Source organism: Ruditapes philippinarum, unplaced genomic scaffold (assembly GCF_026571515.1).
Source record: "Ruditapes philippinarum isolate M1 unplaced genomic scaffold, ASM2657151v2 ctg1073_1_1_1_1, whole genome shotgun sequence".
In the NCBI taxonomy this organism is placed as follows: Eukaryota; Metazoa; Mollusca; class Bivalvia; order Venerida; family Veneridae; genus Ruditapes; species Ruditapes philippinarum.
Window position 1 is genome coordinate 266,411 of NW_026862742.1, and position 23,117 is coordinate 289,527.

Sequence of the window (23,117 nt, forward strand, 5' to 3'; positions counted from 1 at the left end):
ATGAAATACGAAAACTAACAAAGGGCAATAACTCAAAAAATAATAAGTGCAGAGCAGCAGTTTCTATATGCACTGCACTTCTTATCAATAAGATCTATCATTCTATGAAGTTTCAAGTCCATATCTTTTATAATTTATGAGAAATGGCCTGGACAAAAATAAAGTATGAAAATATATAAAGGGTAAAAACTCAAAAATAAGAAATGCAGAGTACCGGTCCTTGTACACTGCAATTATTTTTAATGAGATCTATCATCCTATGAAATTTCATGTGTATAGCTTTTAAGGAAAAATGACCTGGACAAAAATAAAGTATGAAAATTAACAAAGGGCAATAACTCAAAAAATAAGAAATGCAGAGTACTGGTTCTTGGGTACTGCACTTCTTCTTAATGAGATCTATCATCCTATAAAGTTTCAAGTCCATAGCTTTTATACTTTTGGAGAAATGGCCCGGACAAAAATAAAGTATGAAAATTAACAAAGGGAAATTAACTCAAAAATTAGGAAGTGCAGAGTACTTGTTCTTGTGCATTGCACTTCTTCTTAATGAGATCTATCATCCTATGAAGTTTCAAGTCCATAGCTTTTATACATTAGTAGAAATAGCCCGGACAAAAATAAAGTATGAAAATTAACAAAGGGAAATAACTCAAAAATTAGGAAGTGCAGAGTACCGATTCTTGTGCACTGCACTTCTTCTTAATGAGATCTATCATTGTATGAAGTTTGAGGTCCATAGCTTTTATAGTTGAAGAGAAATGGCTCTGACAAAATTAAAGTATGAAAATTTACAAAGGGCAATAACTCAAAAATTAAGAAGTGCAGAGTACCTGTCCTTGTGCACTGCACTTCGTGTTATTGAAAGAAGCATGCATACCAAGTTTGAAGTCAATCCAACTTAAAGTGACTGAGTTATGCTCCAGACAAGCTTTAGGGGACGCTGACGCCGCCTACAAAAGTAATCCCTATATGTAACCTTTTCAAGGCGACACAAAAAGTCAAGTCAGGGATCTATGCATAGTATCAGATCTAGTGCCTGATGCAAGGATGCATGCTGGTTAACATTTGTTACAAGTAATTCAAACAAGAGGGTCATGATAGCCCTTATTGCTTGAGCAATAAACCATTTAAACAAGCTTTTAGACAAATTTCCAGGATAGCCTGGCTATAGACTTAAACCTAGTTTTAAAACTCATATGACCCTTATTCAACTTGCTCTAAAAATTATCAGAACGACTCTTATGACTTCTAGAAAATATTTGGGCTGAAAATACATTTTGAGTGTTAAGTAGGTCTGAAGATTGATGTTATATGCAAAATTTCTACCACGGATATTCGAAGGGCCACAAATCCATCAAATTCCAGCCAAAGCTATGATCGCTGATCATGAATTTTGAGCATTTATATTCAGTCAAAATCCTTGTTAGAGTGGTCATGGGTAGTGGACTTTAATTATGACAAGCAATAATCATAGTAATGCTATCAATCCAAAAGTCCCCTGCCGGTTAGCACCCCAGCAATATTAGAAAGGGCCATTGGTCATTCAATTATGCCATGAATGAATGAATGAATGAACATAAATCTTTTGAGTTCTTAGTTTGTCTATATCTTAGTAATGTGATAAGTTTCCATGCCTATATAAATGAAATTATGTTTATACAAGAGATAATCAGAAGATTCAATTTTCTCAGGATGAGTATTTATAACTAATGTGGCATTGTTTCTCTAATTTAAGTAGATTTTATGGAAAAGTTCTTTAAAAGTGATCTCAGGAAACAGTTTTTCAGAACAGACAGACAGATGAACTAACAGACATTCTGAGGGTAAATCTTAATGGAAGCTAGAAGTTTGAGCAAAATATAATGGTTTCTAGCAAAATATCTAAGTTCAAGGGGGATTCTGGAAATAAGTCAAGCTAGAGCACTGAACCTTCTCCTTAATAATTTGAGAGATAATAATACACATATATATATATGAAGTTTGAAGTATATAAATTAGGAAATGAAGAAGTTTAAAAAAACAACATTTTTTTTCATGAAATTTCTAAGTTCAAGGTGTGTAATTCTAATATTGTTTGTGCTAGAACCTTGTCACATATGTGGTTTATGATCAGAAACATAAATTTGAAGTAAATATCTTAACAAATAAAGAACTTATAGTGAAAAAGCGTAAAAATCTTGATGAGGTGGCCAACGCTTGGTGAGTAGAAACAATATACTCCCTATAGTAAAGATCAACATGATGTGTATTATATCCATACTGCCATCTTTCCATATTTTAAGTTTCATAAAATGTTTTCCATACTTTTTAAGTAATCACAAAATTGTTATTTTGCCATATTTATAAGTTATTTGTTGCCATAGCAACAAAATTTTTCAACATAGAAAGAAAAGAAAAAGATGTGCATATTCTCCAGACTGTCATCTACTCATATTTCAAGTTTCATTTAAATATTTTGAGTACTTTTTGTGCTATCACTGGATCCAGTTTATGTGTTAAATTAGCATATTTTCAGTCTATTTGTTGTCATGTTGTCATAGCAACCAGAGTTTTCAACATAGGATGAAAAGAAATAGACTTGCATAATCTCCATATTGCCATCTATCATTATATCAAGTTTCATAAAAATATTTTCAGTACTTTTTGTGTTATCCCGGGATCCAGTTTTATCGACGGACGACAGACAGACGGACGGACAGAGGGTAAACCTTAAGTCCTCTCCAGTTAAACTGGTAGGGGAATGATAAAAAAAATGTTTTAAGTGAATAGCTTCTACAGTTCTAAAGATTGATGTTGCATGCAGTTTTTGTTTCATTGACAATGGGTCATAATTCAGTAACAGAAATCGCTCACCTGTATAAAGGCCCCAAGGGTGGGGCCAATTTTAACCCATGGGCTTTTATTTGAACAAACTTGGTAGACACCCATTTGAAGATGTTTCATGATACATATCTAAGCTCTAGCTCTAATAAGACTTTTTAAGTTTTTACTATACACATATAGGGAAAAACAATGACCCCCCTCTGGAAGGGCCAATTTTGTCCCCAGGGCTTTCATTTGAACAAACTTAGTAGACATTCACTAGAAGATAATTCATGCTCAATAACTAAACTGTAGCTCTTTGGTTTTTTTTAACAGAAGATTTTTTAAGTTTTTACTATATACATATAAGGAAAATCAATAATCCCCGAGGCGGGGCCAATTTTAACTCCAGGGCCCTTATTTGAACAAAACTGGTAGACACCCATATTGCTAAATATCTTAGCTCTAGCTCTAAAGGTTTTTTAAAAGAAGATTTTTTAAGTTTTTACTATATACATAAAGGGAAAAACAATGACCCCCTGGGGCGGGGCCAATTTTTACCCCAGGGCTTTTATTTGAACAAACTTGGTAGACACCCACTAGAAGATGTTTCATGCTTAATATCTAAGCTCTAGCTATTTGGGTTTTTTAAAAGAAGATTTTTTAAGTTTTTACTATATACAAATAAGGAAAATCAATGACCCCCCGGGGCGGGGCCAATTTTGACCCCAGGGCATTTATTTGAACAAACTTGGTAGACACTGACTAGATGATGTTTCATGCCAAATATTTAAGCTCTAGCTCTTTCGGTTTTCTAAAAGAAGATATTTTAAGTTTTTTCTTTCGGTTGCCATGGCAACCAGAGTTCTGCTTGGAATTAAATTCTTTGAACAATTTTTAAAGTTGACTACCAAAGGAACATTCCTGTGAAGTTTGGATGAAATTGGCTTAGCGGTTTATGAGGAGATTTCGTTTAAAGTGAAAGTTTACGGACGGACGAAAATCGATCACAAGAGCTCACCATGTCACTTTGTGACAGGTGAGCTAAAAATAAAAGACAAGAGTTATGAACCTTGGAAAGTGACATCCAATTATGATCTCACAGACATGTGTGAAGTAAAAAAACAAATTTATTTTGTGACTGACAAGATATGATATCGTACATGAAGTTGCACATAAACTTTCAACCAAATTGTTATATAACAGTTGAGGCTCAGGTAAGAAGGACAGCGAGACTAAACTTACGCTATTACACTTTTGTTTTATTACTCTCATCATACACTTTAAACCACAAAACACCTTATGAAAAAATAGCATTGAAAAAAGTAACTGTTGCCTATTGTTATCCACTGTGGCAACCCAAGTGACTGTTTCTACATACATACAGACAGAAAATGCTTCTCTTCAGAATCTGTGCATCAAATTTAGTTTCAATGAAAATTACCGAGTCTTTTTAAACTAATAATAATGTTTTACAGTATTTTAAATGTATAAGATCATCAACACTTATTTTACAGTGATTTTTGCAGCATTTTTATCTGACACAGAATACGAGTCCCATTTCTTCTCAGGATCGTATGGCTCCCATCGACTAGCAGGAAAAATGTGTTTACTTCTCTCGTACCAACTTCTTATACAAACTTTTCCAGCATGAGACTCTTCCTTCTCTACAGAAGCATCATTAATTATCCGAATATCATCCTTCACGTTAAAATTAAAAAGAGGTCCACTTTTACCACGTGCCTTTGTTACAATGAAATCATAAAATGTGTAATGATGAGGAATGATCAAGTCTTCTTTTACGTACATTAGCTGATCAACTGTCACTGCTTTTAAATCATTAAACTCCCGACGAAGAGTTTCCAAACATTTCTGTAGGAACTGCTGAATACTGTTCCCTTTTTTCATACGTACTTGTCTACGATGGCCAGAGCCATCCCAGTAACTATATGTAATGTCTATTTCCTCATTTTTTACGTGCTCTTGTTTCTGCATCCATTCCTGTGCTATCTGTTCTCTGCAATAATTTCAATATTTAAAAATTAGCTGATAAAAAAATGCTTACATATTAGTTGTAGTCTGGTTTTCTGGGGGTTTATTGTGCTATGTTTCCCTCTTACACACATCATATTTTAAAATCCATTCTACACAAAACAACAAACTTAAGCCTTACAAATTGGTAAAAATATCCACTAATTTCAAATTATATTGTATATAAATTTCCCATAACCTATATTTAGTATACTTTCTGTCACATGAGAGATTTTTCAATTCTGATATTATTAATTGACACAATAACAATATGGTGTCTCATATACATGCTCATAAGGTCCATAATCCTTAAACTAAACAAGCAAATTCGTTGAATTTATATCCCCCGCCGAGTACTGGTTATTATTAACACAACAACTGAAGACATAAGGCTTTATTTATATATTAATCATGGCATAAACAGTAATATTCTTTGAACTTGATAAATATTCAGGGCAATAACAGAGCCATAACTTTGTGTTAAATAGTAAAATCTGGAAATGCCAATGAGATGTATGCAAACTACATAACTAATCAAGGGCCATAAATATGAGTTATAAGTATCAGACTGGAACAAGGCGACTACATGCACATCTCCTCTTAGTATCCCATAAAGTTTCATTGAATTCCAGCCAGTAGTAGCTGAGAAGTAGCGAGGAAACAAATATTTTTCTAGATGGATACTGCATAAGTAATCAAGGGCCATAACTCTGAGTTAAAGTGTCTGACCCGAAGAAGCCGACGATATGCGCATCTCCTCTTGGTATTGAAGGTTCCCATAAAGTTTCGTTGAATTCCAGCCAGTAGTTGCAGAGATGTAGTGCGGAAACGATTTTTACTCTATATGCATACTACATAACTAATCAAGGGCCATAACTCTGAGTTTAAGGGTCTGACCGGAACAAGCCGACGATATGCACATCTCCTCTTGATATTGATGATTCCCATAAAGTTTCGTTGAATTCCAGCCAGTAGTTGCAGAGAACTACTCCGGAAACGATTTTTACTCCATATGCATATTGCTAAACTAATCAAGGGCCAACTCTGAGTTTAAGTGTCTGACCCGAACAAGCCGACGATATGCGCATCTCCTCTTGGTATTGAAGGTTCCCATAAATTTTCGTTGAATTCCAGCTAGTAGTTGCAGAGAAGTAGTGCGGAAACGATTTTTACTCTATATGCATACTACATAACTAATAAAGGGCCATAACTCTGAGTTTAAGGGTCTGACCGGAACAAGCGGATGATATGCCCATTACCTCTTGATATTAATGATTCCCATAAAGTTTCGTTGAATTCCAGCTAGTAGTTGCAGAGAACTACTCCGGAAACGATTTTTACTCTATATGCATACTACATAACTAATAAAGGGCCATAACTCTGAGTTAAAGGGTCGGACCAGAACAAGCCGACGATATGCGCATCTCCTCTTGATATTGATGATTCCCATAAAGTTTGGTTGAATTCCAGCCAGTAGTTGTAGAGAACTACTCCGGAAACGAAATTCGGACGGACGGATGGCCGGACGGAAGGACAACGCCAAAACTATATCCCCCTCCCGATTCCATCGGCGGGGGATAATAAATTAGAAGTAAGCTCAAAGGTGTATATGTATCAATTATCAATACAAACAATAATAATTACAACAACAAGTAAATCAAGAGGAGAGAACACACGATAATAGTTACAGTATAGTTCTCAAGAATGAATCAAACATTAAACACATCTAACAAATGAAAAGACATTATTTAACTCAAAAATACGCTCAGTGTATAGAAAAAGAATATTGCAATGACATCAACAATTATGATGAGTCTCTAAAAACAATGTCTCAGTCCAAATCTGCTGATAAATAATTAAGCTTTAGGTATATTTTAGGTATATTTTCGTAAATTTGACCCATATGCAGGTTTTTTTATTTTAATCTCAGGCATCAGATGTGCCAATGAAACCAATCTGTTCATAATGAAAACCATACAGATTGTCAAAGACACAAGGTCTAGTTTAAGTTTTGAATGGGCCATATTCCATTAAGTTAAAATATAGCATATAGCATATGGGTAGATTGTGTCTAAGTAATAACACTTAAGCTTACAGAATGAATTTTTCACGGCCAAGATTAAAAATATGATAAGGAATACTAACAGTCAGGCAAGAGAAAGACATGCCGATCTATGTCAGTCAAGATATAAAACAATTTGCTCTATGCAACCTTAAATGATGTATTATCAAGGTGATAAATGTTCATATTACTACAGGGCATGTATTTCTAATACTAGAGAGACAAGTGAGACAACCATTTGTTACCCAGTAATTCTCATACAGTAGGGTAGGATTTTGATTAGTATTGATAAAATCCGTAACATTAAAGGAAACTTCTGAAATGCACATTATCAAACATAATAATATTTTTAATATTTATAAAGAAATTGATTGCTAAAATTCTTCCATAATCTTAATGGAAAAAAATGTTGCATCAAATACCCAAAACTCAAATGTACTTCTTTCATAATTTAGTAATAAATTATATACATGTACTTGTAGTATACCTGAGTTTGTTTTCTGCCTCCTCCCTGTCCCTATCTGGTAGGAAACTGGTGTCTACATCAGGATTCATACCTTGATAGAAAAATAAAAGTACCTGTAATTTTGATAATGTTTTGGCAGTTTTGGGTGGTTCTTTTTTGTTTTTCTCTCCCTCTTTTTTTTTTTACAAAATTCCTATCAGTTACATATAGTATGTTTTTATTGGATGGGAAGTTACACCTTTGTATCCTGCATAATAAGCTAAATTTTCCCACAGGTATCTGAAAGTTTCTCAGCTAGAGTTACTTAAATGAATAGTCTAAGACTAATAACATTAGAATATTGTTGGGTGGTACTTAATAGGCCATATGGTGTCATCAAAGCTTTATTGGCAAAGGAAGACCTAAGATGCTATTGAATCAAAGGCCCTCAACCAAACACACATAGCAAATATCATGATAAGAAAATGTGAATTTAAGTCATAATAAAATCAATGTTACCAAAAGATTTCACTCCTGAATTTGTAGACTGAAAAAAAGAGCACCACACAAATACTGTATTCCTGTATATACCGGACACGGCGCTTGAATGATAAAATGCTGAAATCTTGCATTTTTACCCAACAGAATGAACTTTAAAAGGTCCAATTCATCTTTACACACTGATTTATGTATGATAATGAATGAAAAATTTGAAAATCCGGGAAAAATATGATATTTGTCTATTTTCTGATAATAATTTCTGCAAGTGTCTAGAGGTACTGCTCAAATCCTGTATTGAGTTAAATCGGTATAAAATATCTTCTAGCCACAGACATAACAGAATATACATAGATTTGTTATTGACAGACTGTAAACTGGAAGAGAAATTTTCTGTCATAATTACTGATAACAGCCCAGACAGTGAAAATTCATCACCTCTGTCAACGTGTCTTTAAGCCTGCTGTATCTAATGATTCAATAATTGTAAAAAATATGAAATATTGAATAATTCTCCTACCAAGACGTTTCTTTTTATTTAATATATCAACTGGTTCTTTTTCCTCTTCTTCTTCTCCTTCTTCTTCCTCTTCATCTTCCTCCTCGTCTTCATCAGGGTCAAATGATAATGCAGCTATCTGTACATAAAATGAGCCGCGTCATGACAAAACCAACGTAATGTGTCTGCGACCAGCATGGATCCAGACCAGTAAAGTAAACTTATAACATGATATCAAAAGTACACACAAGGAACATAAATTTCTGTTCTGGAGATACATTTATCACTGATGAAGCAATTATGATATGCTAATAAAAGTAATTAGGAATGAAGATATTGTCAAAGTCATTTTTTAAATATCAATTTCAATTCTTTTCTAAATAAAAATATATCAAAGAGCATTAGAAAATTGAATTATTCAACAAATGCCATAATCTAAATCAAATTCAATAATTCTTTTGAAACTTGACAATTAAAAGACTCTTTGAGGGCACTGTTGAAAGTCCATTAATATGTGTAGGTGGAAGGCATTAAACAAAGCATATAATCATCATATAAGGTAGAAATGAAGGTTGTCTGACAATTACTTATCTTAAAACTATAGTTAACATGCTTTGCTTCAAATTCAGAATGCTAATTCTTAGTTATAATTAACAGAACAACAAAAGTAATAAGGTCCAAATTCTGTACAACTTATAATAAATATTGGCCCTGTTCAATTGCATAGAACCTGGTAAGGTTGCATGATGATGTGAGTAGATGAAAAATAAGATGATCACCCATCTCTTCTCAGATGACATTTGATTTTCAATATCACATCTAGACCTCAAAATCTTACAAGTTACCTTCATTTTCTCTTTACGTTTTTTATCTTCTTTCTCCTTCTCAATCAAACGTGCTTCTGCATTTTTCTTTGCTAGTTGTTTCTCTCGCTGTTTTATCAATGTTTCTTGTTTGGCTTTCATTTCATCCAGTGTAACCAAACCTTTGTGGAAACAAAGAAACATGACATATTACAAGTACATGTATCCTATATTGTAAACTCAGCATAGTTGAAATATTATATGCCATTGAAGAGCAAATCAATTGGATGGACATAGAGATAACAATAATTCACATTTACAGCTACATGATACTGCTTAACAACCGATAATGATGATAAATAGCAGGAGAATGTTTATGATCCCATATTACCAATTCAAGAAGAATTTTGCCAGTTTGATAACTCTAGTCAGATTTTTATAAAGGTGAGAGAAACAGGTAATTCTAATAAATGAAAATCTGCAAGATCATGAGACTAATTTCTTTCTTAGCCCTGTTTCCATCATCACACAATTCATATGTTTGAAGTTACACTTAAATGAAAATAATAGCATTAGTATGGAAGCACACTAAAATTCTTTTGTTTTATTATTCGATAATTCCTGAATGTTGAAACATACCAATTGTGTTTGATTTTAATTGCTGTTCAACTGCATCATAATGACTGGCAAATTTGTTTTGAATACTGCCCACACTAAGATCTTCCTCTATCTTCTTTCTCTTCATTTCCATCTCTTCTTGTTCTTTCTGTCGTTTCTTTATCAATATCTGAGCACGACCACCCTCAGACGCAGCTCCTTTGTAGTGAGCCATTTCCTCTTTGCTCAATTTAATATTTTAATCAAATATTAAAAAAAACCTGCAAAGTTAGATAATTTTTGTCTATCATATATAGGGCTGTCATTGACGGAAATTTTTCTATCGATATATCGAGAGACTTTGACAGTAGATACAATGAACAAGAAACATGGCAATGCCATGAAACCAGGTTTTCAATTATCACCATTGTAGATAAATATGTTGTATTTGAAATACAAATACAAGCAACAAACAATGTAACTATGTGCAATGTAAAACATGAATAATGAAGGAGGAATTGCGCACAGAAGAAGTGTTCACTATATATATTCTGTATAAGGAAAAAAAACAAAGGGCCATAATTAGGTAAAAAATTATTCAATCACAAAACCCCGACAATATGTGCCAGGGCACTTGATGACAAAGCTTCCGTGAAAGTTTGAACAAAATCCATTGAGAAAAGTAGGAAGAGTTCAGCACAGAAGAATTTGTTCAATTCTGTATAAGGAAAAAAAACAAAGGGCCATAATTAGGTCAAATATTATCCAATCACAAAACCCTGACAATATGCGCCAGGGCACTTGATGACAAAGCTTCTGTGAAAGTTTGGTCAAAATCCGTTGAGAAATATAGGAGAAGTTGCGCACTGTAGAAATTGTTCACTATATATTCTGTATAAGGAAAAAATATACAAAGGGCCATAATTCGGTCAAATATTATCCAATCACAAAACCCTGACAATATGTGCCAGGCACTTGATAACACAGCTTCTGAGAAAGTTTGGTCAAAATCCGTTGAGAAATGTAGGAGGAGTTGTGCACAGAAGAAATTGTTCACTATATATTCTATAAGGAAAAAAAACAAAGGGCCATAATTAGGTAAAATATTATCCAATCACAAAACCCCGACAATATGCGCCAGGGCACTTGATGAGCAAGCTTCTCTGAAAGTTTGGTCAAAATCCGTTGAGAAATGTAGGAGGAGTTGCGCACAGAAGAAATTGTTCACTATATATTCTATATAAGGAAAAAAAACAAAGGGCCATAATTAGGTCAAATATATACTAATTGCAAAACCCTGACAACATGAGCCAGGGCACTTGATGACAAAGCTTCTGAGAAAGTTTGGTCAAAATCCATTGAGAAATGTAGGAGGTGTTGCGCACAGAAGACATTGTTCACTATATATTCTATATAAGGAAAAAAAACAAAGGGTCATAATTAGGTCAAATATTATCTAATCTCAAAACCCCGACAATATGCGCCAGGGCACTTGATGACAAAGCTTCTGTGAAAGTTTAGTCAAAATCCGTTGAGAAATGTAGGAGGAGTTGCGCACAGAAGAAATTGTTTACGCCTGTCCGCCCATCCGCCCGCCCGCCGACATACCTCAATCTAATAACCAGTTTTTTCCTTCGGAAAACCTGGTTTAAAACCTGGTTAAAAACATGTGTGGAATCATGGTGTTATGTATGCTTTTCTTAGACATTACAAATACTTCAAACTAACAAAAGTTTGTTTTTTTTCTGTTATTTTCGTCACTGACATTATTAAAAAAAGTAGTTTAAAGTTCAAGTTAGCGAAGAGAACTTGAAAGAATGTGACTTCTCTTCTAGGTAAAATAGAAAGGTATATTCACAGTCACTCGATATTTGAAAGTGTGTATCAATATTGTAGCGAACAATGAATATCGATGATGAGATGTTCAATGACAGCCCTAATTATGTATTGCTTTTTACAGATAAATTCAACACATTTGTTAAATATTATACGTGGAATGCCCAAGAGGGCTGTAGCACTCTTAGATAACATGTATGATGTGTGTAAGTTAAATTGAAATCACATTAAAATCAATAAAAAAATGTATGTACAAGTGTAAGACCATTGCTTTTGTAACAACATGCTCAGTCTTAAATTTCCTGTTACCATGGCAACTAGGGGACATCTCAAAATTGCCAAAAATCACTACTTTGCATCGATGTTTTCCATCAAAATTGATTTTCAGCGTTGGTTACATGTTACCTTATGATCGACCTAGGCAGGGATTTACCAACCCTTTTTATATTTGGGGTCCATTGGACGCAGGATCTATGAAAACAGGGGTCCACCACAAAATTTTGGGGGTTCTTTCCCAGACAATTTTCGAAATTGCTGACTGCTCACAGAAGAAGTACACTAAGATTGCAATATAAATGACTATTGTAAACAATTTTAGATTTATTTCTCAAACAAAAACAAAAAACAACTTTTTAGTATTTTGACAAGAAACATTCGTTCATTCGAAGTTCTTATCACTTGTATCTATCTAACCAGACAGACCGGAATGTTGTGTCACATTTCTGTTTTGTGGATTGTTAAGATGATGTACTCGTTCAGTTACAGGCGACGAGACAGGCTCATTGTCATCTCATTTTTGTTTCGGACCACCCCCACCCAAAAACTTCTTAAGTCAGCCTGTTTTGCCATCATTTAAAGTACTGTCATAGATAACAGCAACAACTGAGCGCTCCGACTGATAATAATATCCGGGACACGTGGGTGCTCACTAATGATTGGTTGGTATTTTAAATGCGGAAATTAACTAGCCAATAAACTGATGCGTTACTTTAAATACCAATTGGTGATTCCCATGACCTTCACCACTAACCAAAACATTTTAGATATCGTAAAAATACGGAAAGGAGAGTTACTCTAAACAATTTTTGTGTAATTATTAAAAAATATGGAAATGACAGTTACTTTAGACAATTTTTCTGCGTCCATGTGTACGCAGAATTTATTTTTTGTGCGTACAGGATGGCATTTTATGCGTATATGACGCAGGATCCTTGCTAGGGTCATTTTTAGCCTCTCACAAGTTAAAAATTTCCTCGGTGATGAGGGGGGCTACCGCCCCCCCTTCAAATCCCCAATCAGGAGGGGGCATACACCTTCTGGCAACCCCATGATGTATCTTTTGGATAGGGGGCAGCGCCAAAAAAGTGGTCACTTTTTTAAACAACATTTCTCAAACAAAACAAGTGTTGGGGGCCTAAATAAGGCATTTTTTTTTAACTTAAAAAGGCGTTTAAAGTGTGTATATCTTGTAATGGGTTTTTCAGAGACACTCAGTGTTTCCCACCTAACTAGACGTGTACTGGTAATAAATCAAGTTAATCCTCGCATGTATCAGTCCTATAAAGTAAACTGGGCATGTAAAAGAACCAAGGGGTCTTTTCAATAAGAGCTAGGTAGGGACTGGTTCCCGGATTCCCTTGTAAATCAGCTTTCTCTGAAGTAACTAATCTAAAGTCATGCCCTAAAGTCATGTCTACGTCCCCGCGAGGGGTTTGACATTAAAATTATGGAAGATAGATAGATAAATTAAATGTAGAACAGCTTTCCGCATCAAAGGTAGTACCTTATTTCATATATATATATATTTGTAAAAATATAAAGAACCAAACACTATCATATCAAAATCTATAATTCTGTGGCGTCTGCATCTCAGATGCATCTAAACCACCACATCCTAATTCTTATATACAAATTGTGTGCGTATCCGAAATACGAACAAATATCACATTCCGATTCAAGTTATTCAGGAAAAATGATCAAAGCCAATTTCTTTACAGCTTGGTTACATTTTTTAAAAGAAATATAAAAGTTTTTTAAAATAATCTATGTATACTTTAATTAATGTACATTAAAGTAAAAAAACTTAAAGAAATTAAAAATCGCAATTACCGGAAATTAGGATATTGTGCAAGGATACCCGAAAATTATACTTCCGTAGAAACAAATATGGCGCTCGCAACGCGTCTTCAGCAACCAATCGAAGACAAATCTCCAAGTGACATAACGTTAAACCTTTCATCATTGCAGTTTGAAAGTGCATTAGATCAAGATGAAAAGGAACTCCAATACCTCAGGAAGCGGGCACATGCGTTGACAGTGACGTCATGCGCACAGGCTACTTATCTGGTGTCCATTTTACATGAAGCAAGGTGTTTCTTTCATTTCTTTTGACTATTCATGCGCAATTTTTAAATGAATCTAAATAAGGATATACCGACACGAATATAACCCTTTTACTTGATTTTTCAATCTGTTTTACGTCTGTCTTCCATTTAATAACAAATATATAATATGAAAAAGGCAAAGCCTCAAAGCGAGCTCGATGTACTTTTTACGTGAAATAGCATAAATAATCGCTCATTTTTATTTTAAATGCAGTAACGAGTGCGTGTGACGTCATACGTACTGTGTTAAATGTGGCTCCGCCCCTGTCGTGAAATGAATAACGAGTTTTGAAAACGTTGATAAAACTTTGTTTATTTTCTTTCACTCTATAATTTTTCAAGCGAAATAAAGATTATTTAAAGTGAAATAAATGTAAAACTTAAAACGTTTGCGACATTAAAATAGCGTACTTGATTTGTTTGTTTTGCACGTACTGTTTGGCGCTACATTGTGACGTCACGTAAACAATACTTTAAACGTCTGTACAGCGTTAGCGACTGAATAAAAGATATTGGTGTTCGGATTCATTTTCTTAGTTAGACCATTTTCTTTCATTCTAGATAGTTTTCACAACAAAATTCGACAAAAAAATTGTTGTTTTTTTTTTATCAGATTTCAAGCAAAATGGCGCCTTCGATTTTCATTTTTTATACACAGCTTCCGTTATTCTGGTTCCCTGTCCAATTATGGTTCCCATAGACGTGCGCGGGTGACCAGTCTACACATCCGTTTTCAGTCAGAATTCCTCAGTTTTTATCGTTATCTTTAAATTCGAAAAGTTGCGATGTGTCCAATTCGGTACTTTGGTCGAAAATTTTCAAAACCATCACTTAGCAGGTACTCGCGTTACCGTAAAGCTCGCTTTGCGAGCAGGCCCTTCGGGCCAGCTCGTCGAGGTCGCTATAATATTCTAAATCGCAAAGATTCTTCAAGGTTTATTTTATACCATTAAGATTCAATTTACTCACAGACGCTAAAATTGGGGGTCAGATCCTGTCCCTCAACTTGATACGCCCCTGTAAACACTCTTTCAAAACTATTTTAATATATTAACACGAATGGGACATCTATCACAACAATAAAAATGGTTTTCAAACAATTTTTACATATTTGAAAAAATACCATATACCATCAAGTCTCAATAAAGTACAGGGGCGTATAACATTGAGGGGCAGGATCTGACCCCCAAGCGTCTGTGGGTTTACTTTGAGACAACCTATTTTTGAATTTAAGCATTTGATTTGGCCAAGGGTCAAGGCAGTTGAATGACACAGGCCTCGACTAATCCACTCACCTGCTCACATTTGCAAGTGATAGTTCAGTTCGGGGAGAAAAAAATTTATCAAACTTGCCCGGCAAGAAAAATTCTCCCAATCCAAATGATGTTTTTCTTAATGAATGTAAATGAAGTTATTCGGTAAATCAACCAAACTGCAGATGCCATTTCAATTGCAATACTGGTAAACAAAAACCTGAAATGTCCCTATGATTAAAGTCTAAACGACCCTATGACTAAGACTAAAACAATACCAAACGTGTATGATGAATGATTCTGTAACAACAGCAGCATTCAACAATGTTTTACACATACGCATTTGGTAATGAATTATATTTAGCCATGATGTTGATATTTTAGGCGAGTGCTTTAGAATTTGAATAAAGCTATGTCAAAATTTATATATCAAAAGAATGAAAAGTATTATAATCAATATGTATCGATAATTGAATAAAGTAGATTATACCAATATAGACTGGTAAATAGTAAATTTGAGTCTTGTGTTTTTGATCTTAACAAATTTTGTCCGTCAAAATTTAGGGCAAGTCCATTTTATGAAGGGCAAGCAAGTTTGTATGGTCACAAGGCGTGCAGGGCAAGCAACCCTACATAAAAACATTATGGCCTATGTCAATCTTAATTAGGCTATTGAGAATAATACTTCAATTACCAATTCTGTGTTAATTGTCATGCATGTAAATGTGGCAGGACTGGTGGTGAATACAAATAATACAGATAATAAAAATAGATCTAGATCTACATGTACATGGAAATGTTAAAAATAAAATCATTATTGTTATGAATCTGGTAGTGATGTGATTATGATGATTGGCAAATTTAAATTAATATACATTTGTATGATGTTTACCATGACTTAAATTATGTATGCCATTCATTACAGACAATTAAAAACCTGTTTAAAAAATCCACAAAAGAGATCAACTAGAATTTTACAAGATCAGAGCTCTAGGGATCCATTAAAAATTGGCATTCTAGGATGTGGTAGATTGGGAAGTCAGTTAGCTCATAGCTTTATAACATATGGGAACATTAATCCAAAAGATATTAAGATCTCCACAAGAAGACCAGAAACATTAGGTAAATATATTTTTCTGCCATGTTCTGATTTATGCTATTCTGTTCCGTGTTGTTAAATTTTAGATGTTTGGTAATTGTAAGAACTATAAAGGGACTTGTAATTCAAAGGGAGAGTAGTGACTTAGTTGTTAGTAGTTGACTTAGTATGCCTTTTAAAGCAGGGATTGTGTCTCACCCATGATTCCTCGTATTAATCTAATATTGGGATCGTCAATATTGGTTAGTTCATGGCAGTGTTACCTGCTACATCTACAATTTCCTGCTAAAATTGAAACAATACTGTTTAAACTGTGGTTATTCTACATGCTTTACAGTGAATTTATGTTTCTAATTTGATTATTTGTCTTAGTACCATCAATTTTAATACTAATTAAAATATTGTAATCTACTGCTTTGTATCCCCATTTCACTATTTCGAAAGATCAGAGAATAGTCAACTTTACCAAGAAAGAATTAGTTCACAAGCTAATTTATTGCAATGAGGCTAAATAGATATTTTATCTGCACATATCGGAGCAGCTGACAATTATTAGTCAGTCAGAGCAAGCGTTGCTTAAAGAGAAGCATGAATTAATAGTTTGCCTAAACTGAGACATGTAAAATTTTGAGTAAAATTTTACTTAACAAGGGTTAAAATGCATGGTTGTTGTTGGATTTTATATACATATATACATGAATATAAATATATAATTCATTTGTCAAGAATATTTTACTCTTTTTCAGAATATCTGTTAACAAAAGGAGTTGACTGTTTCCATGACAACATAAAACTAGTGACAACCACACATATTGTATTTCTGTGTGTATTACCATCACAAGTACCTGCCATTGCAGATGAAGTAAAAGCAGAAATTCCACAAACTTTATTTCTATATAGCTTTGCCAGTTCTATAACGGCTAGAAAACTGCGGCAGTTGTTTGGTACAACAAATATTATTCACCCGGACTATACCTGGGATCTAAACAGTAACAATGATGACTGGGACTTTTCAATAAATGTGAACACTGCACTTGAAAATATATCCATAGTTTCAACAACATGTCCTCTAAGAAAACAAAAATGTAAGATATTTAATTTTCTTAGATTTCTTTTGTTTTCTTTTTGTATATTATTTTTCATGCAGTTCATTTACAAATTCTATGGCATGGAACTTCTTTTGTCACTATAACATTAACCTTGAAGGGAAAGACTAGGAAATATAAAGTATGGTCAGGAAATCAAATCATTTATGTTACAAAAAAATATAAACCCTTTCAGTGATAGGTATTTGTCAGTACATTAGGTAGTATACCCATCTCATTCAACAGTGCAGTCTTTACATGAAATGTGTTAATAACAACAAATTGAATAATCAGAATACGTTACAAAAATCTTTTAGGGGCGAGTGGCAATAACGCCTGGCCTAAAGGGACCATCAATATATAGTTAAGCCAGCTTGGACAAGCTTGCAATTAGACTAATCCCTTTCTATAGTAAAATTTTGGCTGCTAAATTTTATATTTTAAGTATTGAATTACTTCACTTAAAACATGCAATTCCACATTTCAACAGAACAATTCCATTACACAATTAGGCAGGTTTATAACTTCAAATTAATTTAAATTCATCCTGGAATATTCTTTTTCTCAGCTGTGATAACAACAAGTCCAAAGGTGGCAGAGCTGATGATATTTGTGTTTGTAAATATGTGTACTCACCTCAAGTTGAACAAACATGATGTTTTGGAGCTATTACACATTGTGATGTTCAACAACACACCAGAATGTCGCCTAGAACTCAATGATTTCATCAGGAAATCTGCTGACAAAGATGAGTATGTCTGCATATTTGCAAAAATCTTTGTACTTTAATAAGAAAATATTAGATGATAAATAAATTACTTCTTATAACAACTTAATCTGACATGTCTGCATGCTTTATTAGATAATTTAATTGTCAGAAACATAGCACATTTAATCATTCAGTACTAGTAGTTAGTTACCTTTCTAATATGATGCAAGAGTCAAACTGTGATTAGTTATTTTCAAAGAAGTTGACAATTTATCAAGCAGTTTCAAACAACACCAGTATGTGCCATCTTTCAGGCTGGTATTCCTGGTTTCTCACATATGTTAATGGTTCAAGGTCTAAAACTTATGGCCAGATGATCATGGGATAAAATTTTAAATAAGTTAAGATGGTAAGGGAAACTGGTCTTTGGTTACCTTCAGGTTACCTCATTTATATGCAAGGAGTGTAAAGCAAAATTTGATTGAGAGCTGTATACACTTTATAGTATCAAATTACCAAGAAAGGTCACCTAAAATACTATATGCAGATTAATTGCAGTTTTTCTGTCCAGAAGTGTCATTTTTTTTTCATATTGCAGAAGTTCAGTATCAAATCAGTCTACTCTCATAAGCATCACCATTGATTGAAATATTATATAAGTTGTTCATGTTTAGAAACAATAGATCTGGATACAGATTGAAAGTAGTCATGTTAACGAAATGAGTTCAAATATTTCACACATACATATGATCCTTTAATAATCAATTTGAGTAAATATAAGATATATTTTCTAATTTCAGAATGTTCCCACCGTTTGATTTGCTTAAAGTATTAGAGAGCAATACAGCAGTTTTGAAGAGGTTGAACCAGTATGAGGGACTTTATGATGCATTTGTTAACAAATACAACCATATATTTGAGGACTATTTGAAACAAAAACTTTACAATGAGATGTATGGAACATAGTCCTGTAATTTACAATTTTATGCAGGACACGAAAATATAACTTGTCCATACATACAATGGAATTTAACATTGTTTTTTCAAATACATATATACAGATGTAAAGACTCTCGTTAGTTAAGATGTTAAAGGTAAAGTTTCACAAAGACCTGAAATCTTGGATTATTTTCTGAATTATACTAAGGTCAGTGGCTTTGTAAAAGTCAAAATGTTTGTTTATTCTGTGCATTTACCAACTCACAATGAGCTGAACAATATGTGAAAAGTAACTTACACTTATGTTAATTCTGTTTTAGAACATTATTTTAAAGCTTTTAACTCAATAGGAATTTGTTCCTATCCAATTTATGCACTATACCTTTTTTTAAGCCCCATTTGGAAATAATAAAATGTTGACATAAATATCATGATAAACTTTGCTAAAATATTGATGCAAATGTTATAAAATATATGATAAAATCAAGAGTCAATGTTCTTTTTTTTTTATTTAATACCTTATTGCTTTAGCTATGACTTTTTCAAAGTGTTGTTTTACAAAGGAGTAGCAACCTCAACATTTTTTCAGTTCTAGATAGCAGACGATTTTAAGTTTGAAGTAAATATAAAGAAATTTAAAAAAAACAACAGCACCGCAAAGGGTGAGCAATATAGTGAATATATGCCCGAATGTATTGTGAAGTAATAAAAATTAATCTCAATAAGGGTAGAGACCCAATGAAGAAACTTGTTTGAAAAATATCATCTTCATTATCATAGTGATACTACACGACATTCAAGGTGGAGGCATTTTTTACCCCAAGTGCATGATTCCTAAAACTTTTATAGAGGTCTACTAGGCAATGTTATATGCTAAATATAGAGGCATAGTATTTACCCACAAAAAGATATGTTTTCTATACCTTATTCTACATAAAGCGTGACTGCCAGAGCAGGGCCAATTTTGACCAAAATAAGACAAATGTGTTTTCCTATACAAAACTAAATTAATTAAAGGACACCCTGGTTGGAGCCATTTTTGACCCAAGGGGCATGATTAATACCAGTTATTTTGCGGTCTACAAAGTGATGTAACATACCAAATATCTAAGCTCTGGGCATGTTGTTTTGCACAATAAGTTTCATATGTGTCTTTCCTGTTTAAGTCTATACAAATCAAATGACCACTGGGGTGGGGTCAACATTATACATAATAGTTATAGTATATGAAACGAGTAAGTTACGAGGATATAACACTGGCTGGGGCGACATCAAGGGGTGTTTCTGCTAAAACAAGCAATTATCATAGTATTGCAAGCAATCCATAAGTCCCCTACCAGTTAGAACCCCATCAACATTCTGAAGAGCCATTCACTAATGTTTCAACTTTTCTCTATTTTAAGTAAATTTGTTGGAAAAGTTCTTTAAAGTGATCACAGGAAACAGTTTTTATGAACAGACGGACTGGAGGACACTTTAAAGTTAATATTTGAAACATCCCTGTTGCCAAACTATAACATTTTTAAAAGCAAAATTCTTAAAGAGGAGATATTGAAAATGCAATTTCATAAAAAATTTCAGCTCTTTTTGACTAATCACAAATTATTGTTATATTTGCCATGTTTTAAGCCTATTTGTTGCCGAGGCAACCAATTTTTTTTCAAAATAGGAAGAAAAGATAAGACATGCATAATCTCCAGACTGCCATCTACCCATATGTTAAGTTTCATGAAAATATTTCCAGTACTTTTTGAGTTATCACTGGATTCAGTTTATGTGTAAAATTTGCCATATTTTCAGTCTATGTAACCAGAATTTTCAACAGGAAGAAAAGAAAAAGACGTGCATAATCTCCAGACTGCCATCTACCTATATTTCAAGGTTCATAAAAATATTTCCAGTACTTTTTGCTTTATCACTGGATCCAGTTTATGTGTAAAATTTGACATATTTTCAGCCTATTTGTTGCCATAGCAACCAGAATTTTCAACTTAGGAAGAAAAGAAAAAGACGTGCATAATCACCAGACTGCCATCTACCCATATTACAATTTTCATAAAAATATTTCCAGTACTTTTTGCGTTGTAACTGGATCCAGTTTATGTGTAAAATTTGCCATATTTTCAGCCTATTTGTTGCCATAGCAACCAAAATTTTCAACATAGGAAGAAAAGAAAAAGACGTGCATAATCTCCATACTGCCATCTACCCATATATCAAGTTTCATAAAAATATTTTAAGTACTTTTCAAGTTATCGCGGGATACAGTTTTGTGGACTGACGGACTGACAGACGGAAGGTAAACCTAAAGTCCCCTCCGGTAAACCGGTAGGGGACTAAAAATGGCAAGGCCGTTAGGCCGAGACAATTTTTTTTGCAGAAACATCCCGAGATGTCCCCCCAGCCAATGTTATATCCCCGTAATTATTGAGTTTCATATACTATAACTGTTTTATCGCAATGACATAATGTTTTCTTTTTTTGTAATAGAAACAAATAAATAAATCGTTAGCTACATTACAGTTATTTATGATAAGGCAGTTTTTTCAAGTTGTTTTCGCTGCCGCAAAAAAAATATACAAAAGACATCCAATGTTAGAGGCGGATTGTAAACTGTTACCAAGATTGATTCAAGATTAAAAGATTGATTCAAGATTAAGTAATATTTCTTTATTTTCTATCCATTCAAAAAATGCAGAGCTGACACAATTTGAAATTGATACAACAGGACTAAGTGTGACCTTGATCTGAGGAAGGTTAAACTTGCGCTCTGCACATCATTTTATCATGGTTAACATTTAAACCAAGTAGGTTCAATTTCCTTTCACCGGTAATCAAAATAATGACCAGATACGAAAACAAATGGACGACCAAGTGCATACAAATACACCAAAATTTTTTGGGGCATTTAAAGTTTAATAGTTATGCAAAATGTCTTTCTATTTCAAAGTGAAAGGGGCATAGCTCTGCCAAAATTCATTAAATCATGACGTGACCTGTGCATTCCTTTGACATATTCATATGTCAAATTTGAGTTTAACAGCACAAATGTTGGTGAGATAATGAACAACAAGAACTGTCGGAGGACAGTAAAGCTCGACTATTCGAAAATTTGTCACAAGGGTGTTTCATTGAGTATAATAATGCTTACCTATATGAATACATAAAATTGTCCGAAAAGGTACAAACTCTTCAAGTTTCAATACATTCCCTTCAGTAGTTATGGAGATACAAGCTTACATACAAAAACTTAACCAAGATTTTCTAAGTCGAAAAAGGGGCATAATTATGAAATAAAACAATTCAGAGTTATGGGACTTGTACCAATCACCTTAGATAATCACAGAGACCAAGTGTGTGAAGTTTCAATCCATTCCCTTCAGTAGTTATGGAGATACCAGCTTACATACAAAAACTTAACCAAGAATTTCTAAGTCGAAAAAGGGGCATAATTATGAAAAAAAGCAAATCAGAGTTATGGGACTTGTGCCAATCATCTTAGATAATCACAGAGAACAAGTGTGTGAAGTTTCAATCCATTCCCTTCAGTAGTTATGGAGATACCAGCTTACATACAAAAACTTAACCAAGATTTTCTAAGTCGAAAAAGGGGCATAATTATGAAATAAAACAATTCAGAGTTATGGGACTTGTGCCAATCATCTTAGATAATCACAGAGAACAAGTGTGTGAAGTTTCAATCCATTCCCTTCAGTAGTTATGGAGATACCAGCTTACATACAAAAACTTAACCAAGATTTTCTAAGTCGAAAAAGGGGCATAATTATGAAATAAAACAATTCAGAGTTATGGGACTTGTGCCAATCATCTTAGATAATCACAGAGAACAAGTGTGTGAAGTTTCAATCCATTCCCTTCAGTAGTTATGGAGATACCAGCTTACATACAAAAACTTAACCACAGGGACGCCGACGCCGACAAATGGGTGACTGCATTAGCTCGATTATTCTGCGAATAGTCGAGCTAAAAACTGGAAAGTTATTTTTTCAAAGTGAAAGGGGCATAACTCTGCCAAAAATCATCGAACCAAGACCAAATTTGAGCTTGACAT

The 23,117-nt window shown here is 33.7% G+C and overlaps 2 protein-coding genes across 4 annotated transcripts; one reads left to right on the top strand and one right to left on the bottom strand.

Annotated features, from left to right (window-relative positions):
* Positions 1 to 4,046: 4,046 nt before the first annotated feature.
* LOC132720074 (protein FAM50A-like) lies at positions 4,047 to 13,804 on the bottom strand. Of its 3 annotated transcripts, none has more exons than XM_060704064.1 (6): positions 13,686 to 13,804; positions 9,783 to 10,021; positions 9,186 to 9,325; positions 8,362 to 8,479; positions 7,386 to 7,455; positions 4,047 to 4,822 (listed from the first exon to the last, which is right to left on the bottom strand). In XM_060704064.1, the coding sequence occupies exons 2-6, from the start codon at positions 9,973 to 9,975 to the stop codon at positions 4,312 to 4,314; spliced, it is 1,032 nt and encodes a 343-aa protein (XP_060560047.1). In that variant the 5' UTR covers positions 9,976 to 10,021; positions 13,686 to 13,804; the 3' UTR covers positions 4,047 to 4,311. The 3 variants fall into 3 exon arrangements, with proteins under 3 accessions (XP_060560047.1, XP_060560045.1, XP_060560044.1); XM_060704062.1 differs by lacking the exon at positions 13,686 to 13,804 and adding an exon at positions 12,279 to 12,477; XM_060704061.1 differs by lacking the exon at positions 13,686 to 13,804 and adding an exon at positions 12,270 to 12,476.
* Positions 13,743 to 19,534, top strand: LOC132720073 (NADP-dependent oxidoreductase domain-containing protein 1-like). The gene is made up of 5 exons (XM_060704060.1): positions 13,743 to 13,945; positions 16,139 to 16,335; positions 17,059 to 17,397; positions 17,966 to 18,149; positions 18,907 to 19,534. Exons 1-5 carry the CDS (start codon positions 13,743 to 13,745, stop codon positions 19,070 to 19,072), a joined length of 1,089 nt encoding a protein of 362 aa, XP_060560043.1. The 3' UTR covers positions 19,073 to 19,534.
* The last annotated feature ends 3,583 nt before the right edge of the window (positions 19,535 to 23,117 follow it).

Bases quoted from the DNA above. Each gene is read 5' to 3' on its own strand.
- LOC132720074 (XM_060704064.1), bottom strand. From the start codon at position 9,975: ATGGCTCACTACAAAGGAGCTGCGTCTGAGGGTGGTCGTGCTCAGATA. The intron at 9,326-9,782 runs GTATGTTTCAAC...GTTTCCACAAAG, and splicing joins ATTAAAATCAAACACAATTG to GTTTGGTTACACTGGATGAA. The intron at 8,480-9,185 runs GTAACTTGTAAG...TTTTATGTACAG, and splicing joins AACGTAAAGAGAAAATGAAG to ATAGCTGCATTATCATTTGA.
- LOC132720073 (XM_060704060.1), top strand. From the start codon at position 13,743: ATGGCGCTCGCAACGCGTCTTCAGCAACCAATCGAAGACAAATCTCCA. The intron at 16,336-17,058 runs GTAAATATATTT...ACTCTTTTTCAG, and splicing joins AAGAAGACCAGAAACATTAG to AATATCTGTTAACAAAAGGA. The intron at 18,150-18,906 runs GTATGTCTGCAT...TTCTAATTTCAG, and splicing joins AAATCTGCTGACAAAGATGA to AATGTTCCCACCGTTTGATT.